Genomic DNA, 16,827 nt, shown 5'->3' on the forward strand with positions numbered 1-16,827 from the left:
GATTCACAAATGTATTTATTCATCTCTGCAGAAACAAATAAGAGGTGGGGAACAGCATATTGTGCACACAAGCTGATGAGCAAACTACGTCTGTAGAGCTTCAAGTGTGCAATTAGTGCTTTTGCCTGCAAATGCCTTAGGTACTAAGGGGCATATTTGCAAGCCCCTTGTGCTTCTTTGTGCCATATTAGCATAATTGGTTTAATGCTAATGTGGCATTAAGGAGGCCATTTCTCTGCGCCTTATTTACAGAGTGGCGCAATTCATGCATTGCGCCACTTTCTAACACCATGCGCCACATTATGCCTGCACCAGGCATAGTGTATGCAAGGGTGGCGGTCCCCCCTTAGGAGGCCCAGAAAAATGGCACAGTGAAAGTTATGAGATTTCACTGCACTATTTTTCCCTGTCATTTTTAACTCCGACCCAAGGCAGGTGTTGAAGTAAAGCTCCCATTGTTTCCAATGGGCCTCCCCCCACACTGCTGGACTAGCTCCATAATGTTTGGCACTAGTCAACCAATGCGCCACAATAGCATAAAAAATGTTGATTCTGTTGTGCTAATGTGTGCCATGGGGCACCGTATTGTAAATACGGCGCTACCATGGTGACGTCAGGGGGAGGCGCAAGTAAAGTGGCACATCATAGCTGATGTGCCACCTGCTTGTAAATGTGCCCCTAAATGTATACTGTTGGGCCGGACAAGGGGTGTGATGCATTCCTTCATCACAATGTATGCAGAGAGATGGTCTCTTGGCCATATACAGGTCTGATCAGTTGCAAGGCTTTCATGAGAATACCCACCACAGTTGAGGGCCACAAAAGTGTGCTAACAGCTCTGCAAACCCTTCGACTCCCCTAATTTGGGGGGGACATGTGGTTCAATAAATTGACATGTGCAAAGTTTAAAAAGAGGGTAAAACTTCAGAGGACCATTGCAATAATGTGAAACTGCTCCCACGGCTGCGAGGGGCCTCGAAGGCAGCGGGTGGACTCATGCCTCTTGCCAGTTATCATGTATAAGTGGTCCCATTCACAGCATATCCTCTGCCCCATCACTGTCACCTCCTGCTGCTTTAACCCTCCATCCGTTCTTCCTTCCTCAGCAAGGTCCCTTCCCACTATGTGCACCATCCACAGGACCTCACGTGCTCTCCATGCCTGATGCTTGTCTCATCCCCTGCTATAGTATACTATGCTTTCTGATGCAGCTGTTTCACCACCTAGTTTTGTGAGGTTGTTGAAGGGAAACTTTGCATCAACAAAGTTGCAAAACTTTGTCTATCTCTGCCAATGCACAGCTTCCAAACTTTCATGGTTTCGCTGGTGAAGTTTATACCTTTGGCTACCCCAAAGAGTGAGAATGCTGTCTCCCCTTAGGGGGCGAAGGCTGCTGCAATCAGCAGTCCCCCTTCACTAAACCCCCTATGGCTATGGGAGTCAATAAATACTAACCCCAGTGACGCACACTCGCTGTTCTAACATGTATTTAACACCTTACTGAGAATGTTTGGCATCTGTGCTCTTGGTGTCCCTTCCAAACCTGCTTTTCAAGATTTTCGATCACATTTGCAGTCTTAAAAATACCCACGCATGGTTGTCAAGGGCGAGTTTCCCCTCAAAAACTTGCAGCTGTATTTTGGTTAATATGTTTCCTTGTGATTATGTTGGTTCTGAAGTGGACTGGCTGAGTTAGAGTTAGCTGTTTACTAAATTTAGTGGCTCAGAAGCTTTTAGATTCCTGAGGAGGTCATTTTGGTAAAACGCCCTTTCTTTAACTCTGACCAAAAACAGAGTTTTATGGCACACGTCTGGCAGTCTACATTGCTTACCACCAGTGCTTAATTTGAGCTAGTGTTTTCCAGGGCATGAAACCGACACTTAATTATAAGCACTAGCTCTATTGGTAGTTCACTACATGGTGGCATTCTCTGACTAATTCAAGATTAGCACAACAGTGTTTAATAGGTAATTGTACATTAAAAATGAGTAATACCTGCTGCTCACACCATTATTATAGCTTTGGGTGTCCTGGAATAGTCTGAATTGTTGCACTGGTAGGAATGCAGTGGTTAGTAGTTGCACTGGTGCTGTCTCTGGCAGCTCTGGCAGAGGCAATAGGTGGTGCTGGCTTCTGGAAAGGGGCCTAGCATTTCTTTGTACAGTCAGCACTGTTTGCCACACATTATCCATGTCATTTGTTTATCAAGTTTAGGAATATTCCGACATTTTTTCTTACCTGTAGTTTTTCCTTCCTTTGGATGAGACAGACACTGAAAAACGAGAGAGAAATCTCATCAGTGTGATTTACACTTTAGTTCCCTGCGAAAGGATTCTTGATGCTCCACATACCAATCCCTTACTGTTCTGGAGGCGAAATATAACTGCTAAGTGACATCTTTTATGACTCTAACTACATATAGGAGAAATTAATGGAATGAAACCAAGGCAGCTTTAATCACCGAGGGGCAAAGAACATCCCTAACTCTTTGCTATATAAACATTAATGTTGTTTTTTATTCTTTGTCTCATTCCGAAAATAATAAACCTTAGTCTGTCTAAATGAAAATCCCCCTTTCTAGCCCAGCTCCGACTCTGAGTTACCTTATAGAACAGAATGCCGGGCGTGTTTATTTAATTTAACAACACTCATAACACTCAAACATGCACGCCCGAACCAAACATTCTATTTCAAACATCACACACATACACACACACACACACTCACACACACTTACCTTCAGCCTCCAGGACCCAGGAGGGTTGGGACTGTTGCCTTCCGGCAGCAGTCCCAGCCTCGTCACAGAGTGGGATGGGGTCAGTGAGACTGCTGACCTCACCCCACTCTGTGACGAAGTGTCACTGATTGACACTCTCCCTGGGCGCTTCAGGGCTTAAACCTGATGCACCCAGGGTGAGTGTCAATGGGTGACATTTTCCTCGTCACCCAGGGGAGGGCCTTGAGGCACCTTTGCTGAGCCGAGGAGGTCACACCCATAGGAGCTGTGACCTCATCAGCCCAGAAAAAGTTCAGCTCAGGCAGCCAGGAGTCTGCGCAAATCGCGCATGGCTCACTCCTGGCTGTCTGGGCTGAAAATGAAGAGTGTCTGTCAGGCTGGCCTTTGTTCAGCCTGACAGACACTCTTCATGAGGGGCAAAAGGTGGGGGGGGCGTGGCCCCTCCGCTCTAAAGGATGGGCCGCCACTGGTGATACAAGAGCAGCACATCACTTAGAAACAGCTGGCCCTCAGTGTTTGGAAAGACGGTGCACAAGACTGCGTTGATCTCCCAAAATGCTGATGGCGAAGACAGGCTGAGTCTCTGTTCAAACCATGTGAGCCCTGAAATGCCAGGAACACCAACATTTCTTAAAATTTACTGACATTCAGTTTCGTTTATCTTTTGAAAGTATTCTATAAGTGATCTCTTTTGTCAGAACATTTTGCCACAATACTTCTCTCATGCACGCTACCATCAGCCATGTACACCAATGGTATCAGCTATTTGACCAGCATTCACCTTAAGTTCATGTTCACCAAGAAACGGCATGGTAGGGAAGGCAGAGAAGTGTCATGGACACGCAGTGCAACTAAGGTGACCACATACAAAGTAGTACATATTTGTCTTCACAACCATGTTGGAATGAACAGTTCTGCCAAAAATAGTTTATCACGTTGGTAACACCACTCTTAGGGGACCATCTTATTTAGGGTGAGTGTAGAATGGAGCGCTGTATGTGGCAGAAAAATAAACTTGACTGTAAAAAAAGAGGTTTCACATTCTTTCCTAAGTCTCAAAATCAAACGCATGATTGCATTCCCATTTTAGAACACCATGAAGTGCCACCTTTTCAACGTCTACATACATTACTTCTCCCTCTTCATTCACATTACCACATCTTCAGCTTTTAGCGCTATTGTTAAGTCAGACTTAATTTTGATATACTTCCTGTCTTACATGAAGAACAGCACTGCACATGTGCTAGACAAATATCATGAATACGTAAACACTATAGATATGTGCCTACATTATAAAACGCATGTTTTATGCTTGGCTACAAAGGAATGTATCTGAAAATCCAACACCTGAAAAATAGTAAACCTTATGGGGGTCAGGAGAGGTGACAAAAGTTATCTTTCACCTGCAAAAGCACACAAATTCAGACACTTCAACTCCTAGAAACTGCTGTGAAGTTCTCAGACTGCATCAGATTTCTCAGATCCTAAGGGCCAGATTAACAGCAAACTGGCACAGCGCGGTGCTGTGCCAAAATCAGCAGCACTGCACCAGTTTTGAAATGGAGGGCTACACAATATTTACAAGAATAAGGCACACCCCTGTGTTTCACCCTGTGCCGGTGCTAAACTTAGCTGCCAGGACCAGCGCAAGCATCCTTGCACCATAGTGCAAGGGTGTCTGCGGTGAGGGGAATCATTGTTTATGTGCAGGAAGGTGTCCCTTCCTGCACGTAAACAATCTAAAATGATGATTTGGCACTTCTATGTGTTGTAATACAAGCAGCACACATAGAAGTACCAAACATAATTGTTAAATGAATCTTTATGTGCAGGAACGGACACCTTCCTGCACGTAAACAGTCATTCATGGTGGTTTTGCTTTTTCTAGGTGTGCTGCAGAATGCAGCACACATGGAAAAAACAAAAACGAGGAGAAATGAAAGTATTACACCTCGTTGTGCCATGCTAATGCCACCCCTGGGGTGGCTTTCATTTTTAGAGCTGCCACAGATTTGCAGATTCTTGTAAATCTGGGGCGGTGTCAAAATCAGGGGGTATGCCCACAGCAACACCCATTGGACGCCCCTCTGCTGCAGAAAACTGCATAGGGGGGCATATTTACAAGGTGGTGTTAAGCCATAAGAAGTGGCTTAGTGCCACCTTTATAAATATGCGTAATGCACAGTGCCACCGGAGCGTCACAAAAAGTGATGCTCTGGTGGCGCTCTGGGACTTGTAAATATGTCCCTAAGTTTCCCATCTGAGATTGGCATGACAGGGTTTCTTTCCAGTTGCAGAATGTCTCGCCTATTCTGTGGCGGAGAAATGACAGAAACCATAAAGCAAGCTATGACCAGGCAATGGGACAGGGAAGTGGTTTTTATTGACCTCTGGGAAAGGTGTGTCTAGAGCGCAGAAGAACCAGGCAGGGGAGGGATGTGGTGCTAATGTGGCAGTTGACCATGTAAGAAGAGGAAGGTGATGATGATGATGTGCAGGAGTGCTGGTTCTCACAAGCGATGTCTGATCAGCAATATGAGTGCACCCACTGCCTTTGTGACACTGGGAGGCTTTCTTGATTCCACAAAGGGCTACAAAGGCTCCTATTTTTCTGCTTCTTCACACACCACCTAGTATACTCTGCAAAGTATAAATTAGGCATTGGGTTCTTTAGACTTCTAAATCAGTACCTTTGTACCTTTGTGGATAAACCCCAAAGATAGTCTGAAAAAAGTAAATAGTGGGGCTCATTCGCAAATGTGTAGATTTATATATGTAATCCACACAATACTTAAACTGTGCTTAAACTTTGCTATTATAGCTGGAGGTTGGGACTTCTGGTATACACATGTAGTCACTTTTCACTGAAGCATGAAACAAGCATATTGGAATCTGTATGTATGGTTTTCAAGTATATTTGTGGGTCTGTATAGAGTCCGCAGAAGTGTGCGGAATGGATTCCTGTATGTTTGGGACTAGAATAAAAGTCACTACTTGTAGGTTGTAACCTTATTTACATTTCTCACTGGTCTGATGCTCCGTTGCGAATGCCCACTTTTGCACAAGCACCTGGAAATCACACATGCATTAATTATGCATACGCTTCGTACAGTACACACGTAGAGTACAATTGTGCATGTGTATTGTACTTCTTGGAGTTGTGCATACTTCACATGCATATGTTAGGACTTTTCTCGGAGATCAAACGTACATCTGGAAAAAGTTTAATGAGTCCGTTCATTTTCATGGCAGGTGTATTGTCAATAATTTATTCCATTTAATTTGGAGAGATATTCCAAGTAGGCAAGCAGGAATTGTATAACTACCCGAGTAACAGTGAAGTAATGATAATCCAACAAGCCATCAAATGTGACATGTTAAGGGAGTTTTAGATCAAATGAAATCGGAGCAGTGATGGTTTTGAGCGAACTGAAGTCCAGAAAGGTAGAAAGGTCAAAACCTTTGGCTTGAAAAACATAGTGACACTGAGAAGCCTTGAGCTAAACACGGCACACCATTTATGGAAAAAGCACTTAGCTTGAAACCTGCTAACCAATAATGCACTAGGTTTTTCATTGTTGGTTAAATGATGCAACGCCGCGCAAATCAATATACATTACACTGGTCTGGCTCCACAGCACAATTGCACCACACGTGCCTGTGCAACCCATTGTAAATTTGGGCCCTACTTCGAAAATATTGTACTCTAAAATAAAAATATATTTTTTTTCTTCAGGAAAAAAACAAATACTGAGCAGTTTTTTTTCTCTAAAAAACGTTGGGTAACAAAGTTATGACAAGTTTGAAACATGCTTTAGCATTGATTTTCTTTTACCACCTCAACTTGGCCACAGCTGCGACTTTGACATGTTTAATCAAACTCAATATTTTCAAGCTGATTGTTTTTCAGGCTAAATTGTTCAATGTTACATGTTTAATGTCGCAGTCTAGATCTCTCATTTTTCTGTTTTAGGGTAGATGAGACTATATTAATGTTTTTCTTTTTTTTTAAATAAAATGTGCTTTTCTTAAATTAAGTTCTGGACATTGTGCACATACTGTTGCTAAGCAAATCTTTATCTTCAAAACAGAAAATGGTGGCATGGACTTGGAGGCAGAATTCAAGACACACTTTGGGATTGCCCACACTCGCTGGGCCACGCACGGAGTTCCTAATGCTGTGAACAGCCATCCTCAACGTTCAGATAAAAACAATGGTATGTACATCATATAAACTGGATGCTATCTGAAGGTGAAACTAATGCTATCAGATGTTCTATAAACATTAGCAAATAGTGCATTGTAAGATTTATAATTTACAACCTACATTCAAAATAAATTCAATCTGAGGCTAAAAAAGGCCTTGCAAGTTGGACTGCAGGAGTGGCAAACGGCCTCAGATATTGGCATTTCAGTTTCCGTTTTCTTTACCACATTCTGCATTGCTGACTGTCATTAATGCAATGAATAATAGAAGGTCTGTATATGTATGAAACAGAAGAATTGAAGCGTTAAGATGTATGTTTGGAACGTAGTCTTTCTATGAGAAGGAGAATCACTGAGTATACACACATAGGGGCATATTTACATGCCCCTGGCGCTGCCTTCATGCCACCATAGCATCATTTTTTTTACTCTAAGGCGGTGCTAATGTGGCCTTTCCCCGCGCCAGATTTACAAAGTGGCGCAATGCAAGCATTGTGCCTCTTTGCAACACCTTGCGCGTCAGACTTAATGTATGCAGGGTGGGAGTTGTTCTGATACAGGAAGGCCCGAAAAAATGGAGCAATAAAGTTTATTAGATTTCACTGCACCATTTTTTTCCCGTCATTTTTAACATCTGCTCAAGACAGGTGTTAGAATGACGTGCCCATTAAAATCAATGGGCCTCCCTGTGCTTTGCTGCACTAGTGTCAAAATTGTTGATGCTAGTGCAGCAAAGCGCCACAACAGCGTACCAAATTCCGATGCTGTTGTGGTAACGACTCCCATGGTGCGCTGTATGGTGCAACCATGGTGTCATTAGGTGGAGCAAGGGCAACACAAGAGAAGTGGCGCATCGGGATCGATGCGCCACTTTCTCATAAATATGCCCCATAATGTGAGACTGCTCTTGTCATGTGGGTAATTGCATGGTTGAAATTTCACCCTGTTGTATTGGGTGTTTTGTTTGTTTTAATTATTGCTTACAATATTTTCAAAACCATGGCCTATTTGAAAAATCTTATTTATGATTTTGTATGAGACTTTCTTGTATGCTCATTTTTTAAATAATTTTGTGCTTTCAATTGAAAAACAAAATACAACAAAATGGTATTAAACACATGACTGTGGCATAGATGTTCCTAGTAATAATTTGAGAAATATAGGTCATCTTTTGTCAGCTGTTCTTCTAATATTTCCCCCCTGCTAACAGTTTTGATTACATTTAGCTTTCCTTCATTCTCATAACTTTACCCCTCATTCACCTCGCTTGTAGTTATAGCCCCTCCCCATTTGATTTCAGGGGCCTTGTGAACCCCCACTCCAACCCACACCCCTGCTTTTCCAGCCAGAGCGGGGGTGGGGTGGGGTGAGGTTCTTATGGACCTCTTCTGTTTGCAAGACAGCTTTGAGAAATTGGGTTGTTGGTTGACTGGGGTGTGGTCAAGCAACAGCCCCAATCCTTTGCAGGGTGAACCATAGAAAATCACTAAATTAACCTGTGCTTAACCCTGGGGAGCTTAGCACAAAAAGCAGTCAGGCTTAACTTAGAGACAATATGTAACTTATTTAGGCCCGTATTTATACTCCGTTTGCGCCGAATTAGCGTCGTTTTTTTCGACGCAAATTCGGCGCAAAACTAACGCCATATTTATACTTTGGCGTTAGACGCGTCTAGCGCCAAAGTATGGGCAAAGAGCGTCATTTTTTAGCGTGAACGCCTTCCTTGCGTTAATGAGATGCAAGGAAGGCGTTCCCGTCTAAAAAAATTATGGCGACGCAAATGCGTCGTATTTATACTCCCGGGCAAAAATCACGCCCGGGAGGTGGCGGGTCAAAAAACCCCGCATTTGCGCCACTTTTTAACGCCTGGGTCAGGGTAGGCGTTAAGGGGCCTGTGGGCTCAAAATGAGCCCACAGGTGCCCTCCCCTGCCCCCAGGGACCCCCCCTGCCACCCCTGCCCACCCCAGGAGGACACCCAAGGATGGAGGGACCCACCCCAGGGACATTCAGGTAAGTTCACGTAAGTATAATTTTTTTATATTTTTCAATTTTTTTTGGGTGGCATAGGGGGGCCTTATTTGTGCCCCCCTACATTCCACTATGCCCAATGACCATGCCCAGGGGACATAAGTCCCCTGGGCATGGCCATTGGGCAAGGGGGCATGACTCCTGTCTTTACTAAGACAGGAGTCATTAAATGGCGTCTGGGCGTCGTAAAAAAATGTTGCAAATCGGGTTGAGGCGATTTTTTTGCCTCAACCTGACTTGCCCCATTTTAAGACGCCCTAACGTCATTTTTTCCCAACGCCGGCGCTGCCTGGTCTACGTGTTTTTTTTCCACGCAAACCAGGCAGCGCCGGTCTGCTTGCGCCGGCTAACGCCATTCCATAAATACGGCGCCCGCATGGCGCTTCAGAATGGCGTTAGACGGCGCTAAATTTTTTGACGCTAAACTGCGTTAGCGCAGTTTAGCGTCAAAAAGTATAAATATGGGCCTTAAAGTCTTTGTGCAGCACACAAACAGTAATAGCGTGAAAACACATCACAAGAAAAATCATGCGCCGTTTAAAAAAACAAAAAACAACAACTAGAATAAGCTTTAATAAATAAATCAAGACCAAAACAACCAAATTCCAATTGGTAGAACCAGAGATAAGCATGTTTTAAAAGATTTAAGTGAAAATAGTGTGAAAAAGCACAATGCACCAACTGTGGGTATCTGGTCGCGCTGGGCCAGGACAAAGTCACAAGTTCAGGCCAACTGCAATGGAGTGTGGGCCAGCTATATGGACCCACATAGGCCTGCTGAACACAGAACCCTAATCCTGGTTGCAAAGAGATGTTAAGTCCTGTGAAAGCACAACACAAGAAAAATCCCAAACTAATTTAGGAAAATTAAGTAAATATTAATAAATTATTTGACACCAAAAACAACAAAAATCCAATCGGTAGAACTGAAGTTATGAATTTTTAAAATGTAAGGTTCAAAATAGTGGCCAAAAATTAAAAGCACCAACTCCAGACATCTGGTCACATTTAGCACCACAACCAAGGCTTCAGAAGTGGCTGTTAACCTATTAGGGGATCAGGACTCACTCAAGGTGGGTTGAGGTGCAAGTAAAAGATGCTGGGAGCCTGTTATGTCCTGTTGGTTCTGAACAGAAGGCCAGCAAACCAGCAGTTGGAAACAGTTCTGGCAGTCCTCGGTGCAGATTAGATGCAGGACTCAGACAACAGGGCTGGCTTCTCAGGGTACAAATCAGGCAGAACAGCAGTCCTTCTATGTACAGCAGCAGTCTGGCAGAGTGCACAGCAGGGCACAGAAGCAGACAATCCTCTGCAAGTCCTTCCACAGGTCCAGTAGTGAACTGAAGAGTGCATCTGAGAGCTCTATTTTCTATGCAGGTGCCCTGCTCCTATAAGGTGGGAGAAGATTCTGGAAAGGTTCTTTGAAGTTCTGGGAGTTTTCTGCCTCTCCTGACCTGGCTCCAAGCTGGCTACACTGACAATACAGGGTCATTAGCCTTATTGTGAGGAGACAAGGCACAGCCTATTCAGCTGCAAGTGTGGCTAGGCTTTGCTCTACCCCACTGTTGAGCCAATTAATGGCCCATTGAGTCTCAGCTAATCCCACTTTGTCTGTCTGGAAGTAATTAAAGTCTAACTGTCAGCTGCATCTAGTCAAGTGACTCAAGGCAGGCTGCAGACACAAAGGGCTAAAAGCAGTAAGATGCCAACTTTCTGAATGTGGCATTTTGAAACTTGTAATGATAAATCCGACTTTACCATTATAGAGGGTCTATCATTACAAGTCCATAGGTACCACACATGACATATCTAACTTCTTTCATTTAGGAATTACAGCTTGTTAAGTGTAACAAGGAATCTCCAATGTTATCCTACGGAAGGGGTAGGCCTCACAGTAGTGAACAACAAATTTGGGAGTTTTTCACTACCAGGACATGTAAAACATAAACCTAAATGTCCTAACTTTTAATTATACGGAACCCTGCTGTAATGGCTACCTAGGGTCTATTTTAGGAGAGATCTATATGGAATAAAAGGGGAGTTTAAAGCTTGGGAACGGCTTATAAATGCCAATTCGATGTGGCAGTGTAACACTGCATTCAGGCTACAATGGCAGGCCTGGGACACATTTTGGAGGGCTATTTAAGTGGGTGGCACAATAAGGGCTGCAATATTTGATTTACAGGCACTGTGGTAATGGTATCCCACTCTATAAGGGACTTACAAGTAAATTAAATATGCCAAATAGGTATATGCAAATTGTACCATGTGTTAAGGTGAGCGCTCAAGCACCTTAGCACTGGTTAGCAGTGATAAAGTGCACAGAATCCTAAGGGCAACAAGAACAAAAATCCAATAGAAATAGTAGAAGGAAGGCAAAATGTTTGGGGAGGACCCTGAAGAGAGGGCCATTTCTAACAATGGTAGATGTAAAAAGTTCATAAATAACACTTTAAACAAATGAGGTGTCAATAGACGAGCTAACAAGATTAAAGAAGAACAAAAGATGGGTAAAGAAAAAAGGGAAAGCATAAAGGAATATTGAATGGAAGGAAAGGTGGAAGGAAGAATGGAAGAATGGATGGATGGATGGATGGATAGATGAGTTGGTAAATTAGTGGGTGGGTGGATGAATGAGTGGGTCAAAGGGTGAGAGAATGGATAGGTAGATGGACAGGTGAAAAGATGTCAGAGTAAAAGGTTAGATGGATGAGTGGGTGAAAGGATGAGTGAATGGATGGCATAGTGGATGAATGAGTGAATCAATGGCAGGGTGGGTGGATGGATGGATGGATTACTAGATCGTAGTTTGGATCGATGGATGAATGGATTGAATGGGGAAATATTGAATGATGGATGAAGGAATTAATGGATAGCTGAATATATTTGAGAAATAGTTGATGGAAGGGTGAAACAATGACTGGATAGATGGTTGGATACAAGAGATGAGGGACCTTCTCTTGGGAGGGTTGGGCTCACTTGCTTCATCTACTAGGTGCCATCACAGCTTTTATTCAAAGTGGAGGATATTTTAGTTTTATGGTAACTCCCTTGTTTGACATCCCATAGCTATGCTGTCATTTAAAGACATCACTTATATATTCTCTTTTGAGAAAAAGGGGCTAATTTATATATAGGTTGGGGGCTAGTTTGGCCATCAGGGAGAAAAAGTAAATTACTCTGTCACCCTGATGGAGGTTCTTCCTGCCTAATTTAGAAATGACTGCAAAGCTGGTGGTCATTTCTAGATTGTTGTCAGGAACCGCTGTCATTGGGGTTCCTGCCAGTGCTGTTTGTTTGGTGCAGGCTGTTTCCTTTTATATAAAAAAATAAATAAATACCACAGCAGGATTTTCTTTTATGAGAAAAGAAAATGCACCCCTCACCATGGGGTCCTCTCTCATGGTGAGGGGTACATTTAGGAGGTTTCATGGCCTCTTACAGCCAAGGTTTTTACATGGGAGGAATTAGAGGTCCGCTTCCAATAGCCCTTAGTCCATGGGACCATTGGCAGGGTTTAATTAAGGCTTAATTGGAGTAGTCTCTGCCCTGATCAAATCTAAGCTACACCCGCTTATAAATTTGGCATGCAGACTTGGTAGTCTGTATACTCTGTTGCATTGGAATATACATACTACTAAGATATAAATTAGGCCCTATGTCTTTATGAAAACTGTAAAGAAATGGCTCCCTGTTGCAGTTACCCCCCACTTTTTGCCTGATACTGATGCTGACTTGACTGAGAAGTGTGCTGGGACCCTGCTAACCAGGCCCCAGCACCAGTGTTCTTTCACCTAAAATGTACCATTGTCTCCACAATTGGCACAACCCTGGCACCCAGGTAAGTCCCTTGTAACTGGTACCCCTGGTACCAAGGGCCCTGATGCCAGGGAAGGTCTCTAAGGGCTGCAGCATGTCTTATGCCACCCTGGGGACCCCTCACTCAGCACAGACACACTGCTTGCCAGCTTGTGTGTGCTGGTGGGGAGAAAATGACTAAGTCGACATGGCACTCCCCTCAGGGTGCCATGCCAACCTCACACTGCCTATGGCATAGGTAAGTCACCCCTCTAACAGGCCTTACAGCCCTAAGGCAGGGTGCACTATACCACAGGTGAGGGCATAGGTGCATGAGCACTATGCCCCTACAGTGTCCAAGCAAAACCTTAGACATTGTAAGTGCAGGGTAGCCATAAGAGTATATGGTCTGGGAGTCTGTCAGAAACGAACTCCACAGCTCCATAATGGCTACACTGAATACTGGGAAGTTTAGTATCAAACTTCTCAGAATAATAAACCCACACTGATGCCAGTGTTGGATTTATTAAAAAATGCACACAGAGGGCATCTTAGAGATGCCCCCTGTATTTTACCCAATTGTTCAGTGCAGGACTGACTGGTCTGTGCCAGCCTGCTGCTGAGAGACGAGTTTCTGACCCCATGCGGTGAGAGCCTTTGTGCTCTCTGAGGACAGAAACAAAGCCTGCTGTGTGTGGAGGTGCTTCACACCTCCCCCCTGCAGGAACTGTAACACCTAGCAGTGAGCTTCAAAGGCTCAAGCTTCGTGTTACAATGCCCCAGGGCACTCCAGCTAGTGGAGATGCCCGCCCCCTGGACACAGCCCCCACTTTTGGCGGCAAGTCCAGGAGAGATAATGAGAAAAACAAGGAGGAGTCACTGGCCAGTCAGGACAGCCCCTAAGGTGTCCTGAGCTGAGGTGACTCTGACTTTTAGAAATCCTCCATCTTGCAGATGGAGGATTCCCCCAATAGGGATAGGAATGTGACCCCCTCCCCTTGGGAGGAGGCACAAAGAGGGTGTACCCTATCTCAGGGCTAGTAGCCATTGGCTACTAACCCCCCAGACCTAAACACACCCTTAAATTTAGTATTTAAGGGCTCCCCAGAACCTAGGAACTCAGATTCCTGCAACTTAAAGAAGAAGAGGACTGCTGAGCTGAAAAACCCTGCAGAGAAGAAGAAGACACCAACTGCTTTGGCCCCAGCCCTACCGGTCTGTCTCCCTCCTTCAGAAGAAAACTGCTCCAGCGACTCTTTCCCCAGGACCAGCGACCCCTGAATCTTCAGAGGACTGCCCTGCTTCCAAAAGACCAAGAAACTCCCGAGAACAGCGGCCCTGTTCAACAAAGACTGCAACTTTGTTTCCAGAGGAGCAGATTTAAAGACCCCTGCAATCCCCGCAAGAAGCGTGAGACTTGCAACACTGCACCCGGCGACTCCGACTCGACTGGTGAAGAAACAACGCTACAGGGAGGACCCCCAGGCGACTCCAAGACTGTGAGTAACCAAAGTTTTCCCCCCTGAGCCCCCACAGGGACGCCTGCAGAGGGAATCCCGAGGCTCCCCCTGACCGCGACTGCCTGACTCTGAAATCCCGACGCCTGGAAAAGACCCTGCACCCGCAGCCCCCAGGACCTGAAGGATCGGAACTCCAGTGCAGGAGTGACCCCCAGGAGGCCCTCTCCCTTGCCCAGGTGGCGGCTACCCCGAGGAGCCCCCCCTTGCCTGCCTGCACCGCTGAAGAGACCCCTTGGTCTCCCATTGAACTCCATTGGAAACCCGACACGTGTTTGCACACTGCACCCGGCCGCCCCCGCGCTGCTGAGGGTGTACTTTTTGTGCTGACTTGTGTCCCCCCCGGTGCCCTACAAAACCCCCCTGGTCTGCCCTCCGAAGACGCGGGTACTTACCTGCTAGCAGACTAGAACCGGGGCACCCCCTTCTCCATTGAAGCCTATGTGCTTTGGGCACCACTTTGAACTCTGCACCTGACCGGCCCTGAGCTGCTGGGGTGCTAACTTTGGGGTTGCTCTGAACCCCCAACGGTGGGCTACCTTGGACCCCAATTTGAACCCCGTAGGTGGTTTACTTACCTGCAAGAACTAACATTACTTTACCTCCCCCAGGAACTGTTGAAAATTGCAGTGTCCACTTTAAAAAAAGCTATATGTGTTTTATGTAAAAAGTATTTATGCTATTGTGATTATTCAAAGTTCCTAAAGTACTTACCTGCAATACCTTTCAAATGAGATATTACATGTAGAATTTGAACCTGTGGTTCTTAAAATAAACTAAGAAAAGATATTTTTCTATACAAAAACCTATTGGCTTGGAATTGTCTCTGAGTGTGTGTTCCTCATTTATTGCCTGTGTGTATGTACAACAAATGCTTAACACTACTCCTTTGATAAGCCTACTGCTCGACCACACTACCACAAAATAGAGCATTAGTATTATCTCTTTTTGCCACTATCCTACCTCTAAGGGGAACCCTTGGACTCTGTGCATACTATTCCTTACTTTGAAATAGTGCATACAGAGCCAACTTCCTACAAAAACACCATGTAGATTGTCAGTGCTTGAGCATGTAACTCCTAGCGGCATGCAAACGTTTTGTAATTTTCTTTTGTGAAATTCTGTGAAAATTGTGTAAAATTATGCAAAATTATACCTAATTACGAGAAATGAGACTCCATCATTTTGAGCTTTATTTTCATGTGAAATCCACCCTTGCATCAATTTCTAAAGAGAGGACACATTTTGCACTAATGTGAAAAAAAGAACCACAAACAAAAACTGCCTAGGTTCTGTCATTCCCCTGCATTCATTGTAAATTTCTACTGCAAATAGTATGTTCATAGTAAAGTTTAACTGCAAATGGTGTACAGTTACATGAAGTGTTTTAACGGTGTGATTTCAGGAATATTGTATAAAAAGCATAATGGGAAGTTCTCAAATTATTGAATTGAATTGTGCCAGCGTAATTTTGCTTTCACCCAAGCCTAGTAACAACATGGCAGCTGCTGCTGACCAGGGGCTAGATTCACTTTTGGGTAACATCTATTGTCCCACTATGCAATTCTAAGTGTTGACTGACATGGCCTCCTTCCACTGGGGAACACTTGCTGGCAAGAGTCTCTGCCAGTCTCGCTGGTGGGAGTGTCTGTCGGTGGGATTGAACTAGCATAAGCACATTCCCAATACTAATGTATTCTTGACATTTTATGGCACTGGCACCAACACCAAATTGATTTTATGATGGCGGTTTTGGGAAGGCAAACTGCCCTATAAAGCATACCAAATTGCAGAGGCCACCAACAGTTTTCTATTCTGTGAACGGGGAAAATGGGGCCTCTTTAATTATGTGCGGAGGCCAGCAAGGCCCCTTTTCTTGGAGAAAGGCACAAAGAACTCCTCAGTGGGCATAATCTACAAGGCTGGCCTTTGCAAATGAGCATATAGATTTGAAATATGTCCCCTTCTGGGCAGAGGTTAATTGGTTTAAAAAAAAAAAACTAGACCCAGGTGTAACTACTTGGTTCATGGAAACAAATACTTCTTGGCAAGGAGGTCAGGTATAAAGTCCCCAACTTGGTCTACCTACGTATCTGAAAAACAAACTTCTTATTACAAGAGGATCAACAGACGTTACAAGCAACTTCTGCCTCCTACTTTAATTTTCCTAAAGGTAGAAAATCAAAAACCTACAACAAAGCATTCTCTTGCCGAACCTCATAAATTTGTAATCTCCTTCCAAAGAACTTCAACTGAATCTAAATCTTCTATCCTTCATGAGGATGAACCGAAGACTTACTTTTTTGCACTTTATCTAAAAAGCTAATGCTTTAATTTTGGTTCCCATCCCACCTTTGTACCCCTCCTGCTATTTTTTTCTTCCCTTTTATGATATTTGTTTTTTACATAAAGCACTCCACCGCCACATTGGGTAGGCCTGTGCCTTACAAATGCTGTAAACAAACAAATAAATAAATAAATAAATCTTGAATATGCCTTTGATGTCTGTGTTCAATCAAACAGGGTTTAGAATTTTATG

At 44.2% G+C, this 16,827-nt stretch overlaps 1 protein-coding gene across 2 annotated transcripts in view; it reads left to right on the plus strand.

Moving 5' to 3' along the window:
• The window catches only part of GFPT2 (glutamine-fructose-6-phosphate transaminase 2), a 92,986-nt gene that overhangs the window by 24,500 nt on the left and 51,659 nt on the right, over window positions 1–16,827 (plus strand). For both annotated transcript variants that reach the window (XM_069199290.1, XM_069199291.1), the window contains exon 4: window positions 6,830–6,955. In XM_069199290.1, the coding sequence (XP_069055391.1) occupies window positions 6,830–6,955 (126 nt within the window). The remainder of the gene's footprint in view (window positions 1–6,829; window positions 6,956–16,827) is intronic.

The sequence above is a fragment of the Pleurodeles waltl genome, chromosome 7, assembly GCF_031143425.1.
Source record: "Pleurodeles waltl isolate 20211129_DDA chromosome 7, aPleWal1.hap1.20221129, whole genome shotgun sequence".
Classification (NCBI taxonomy): domain Eukaryota; kingdom Metazoa; phylum Chordata; class Amphibia; order Caudata; family Salamandridae; genus Pleurodeles; species Pleurodeles waltl.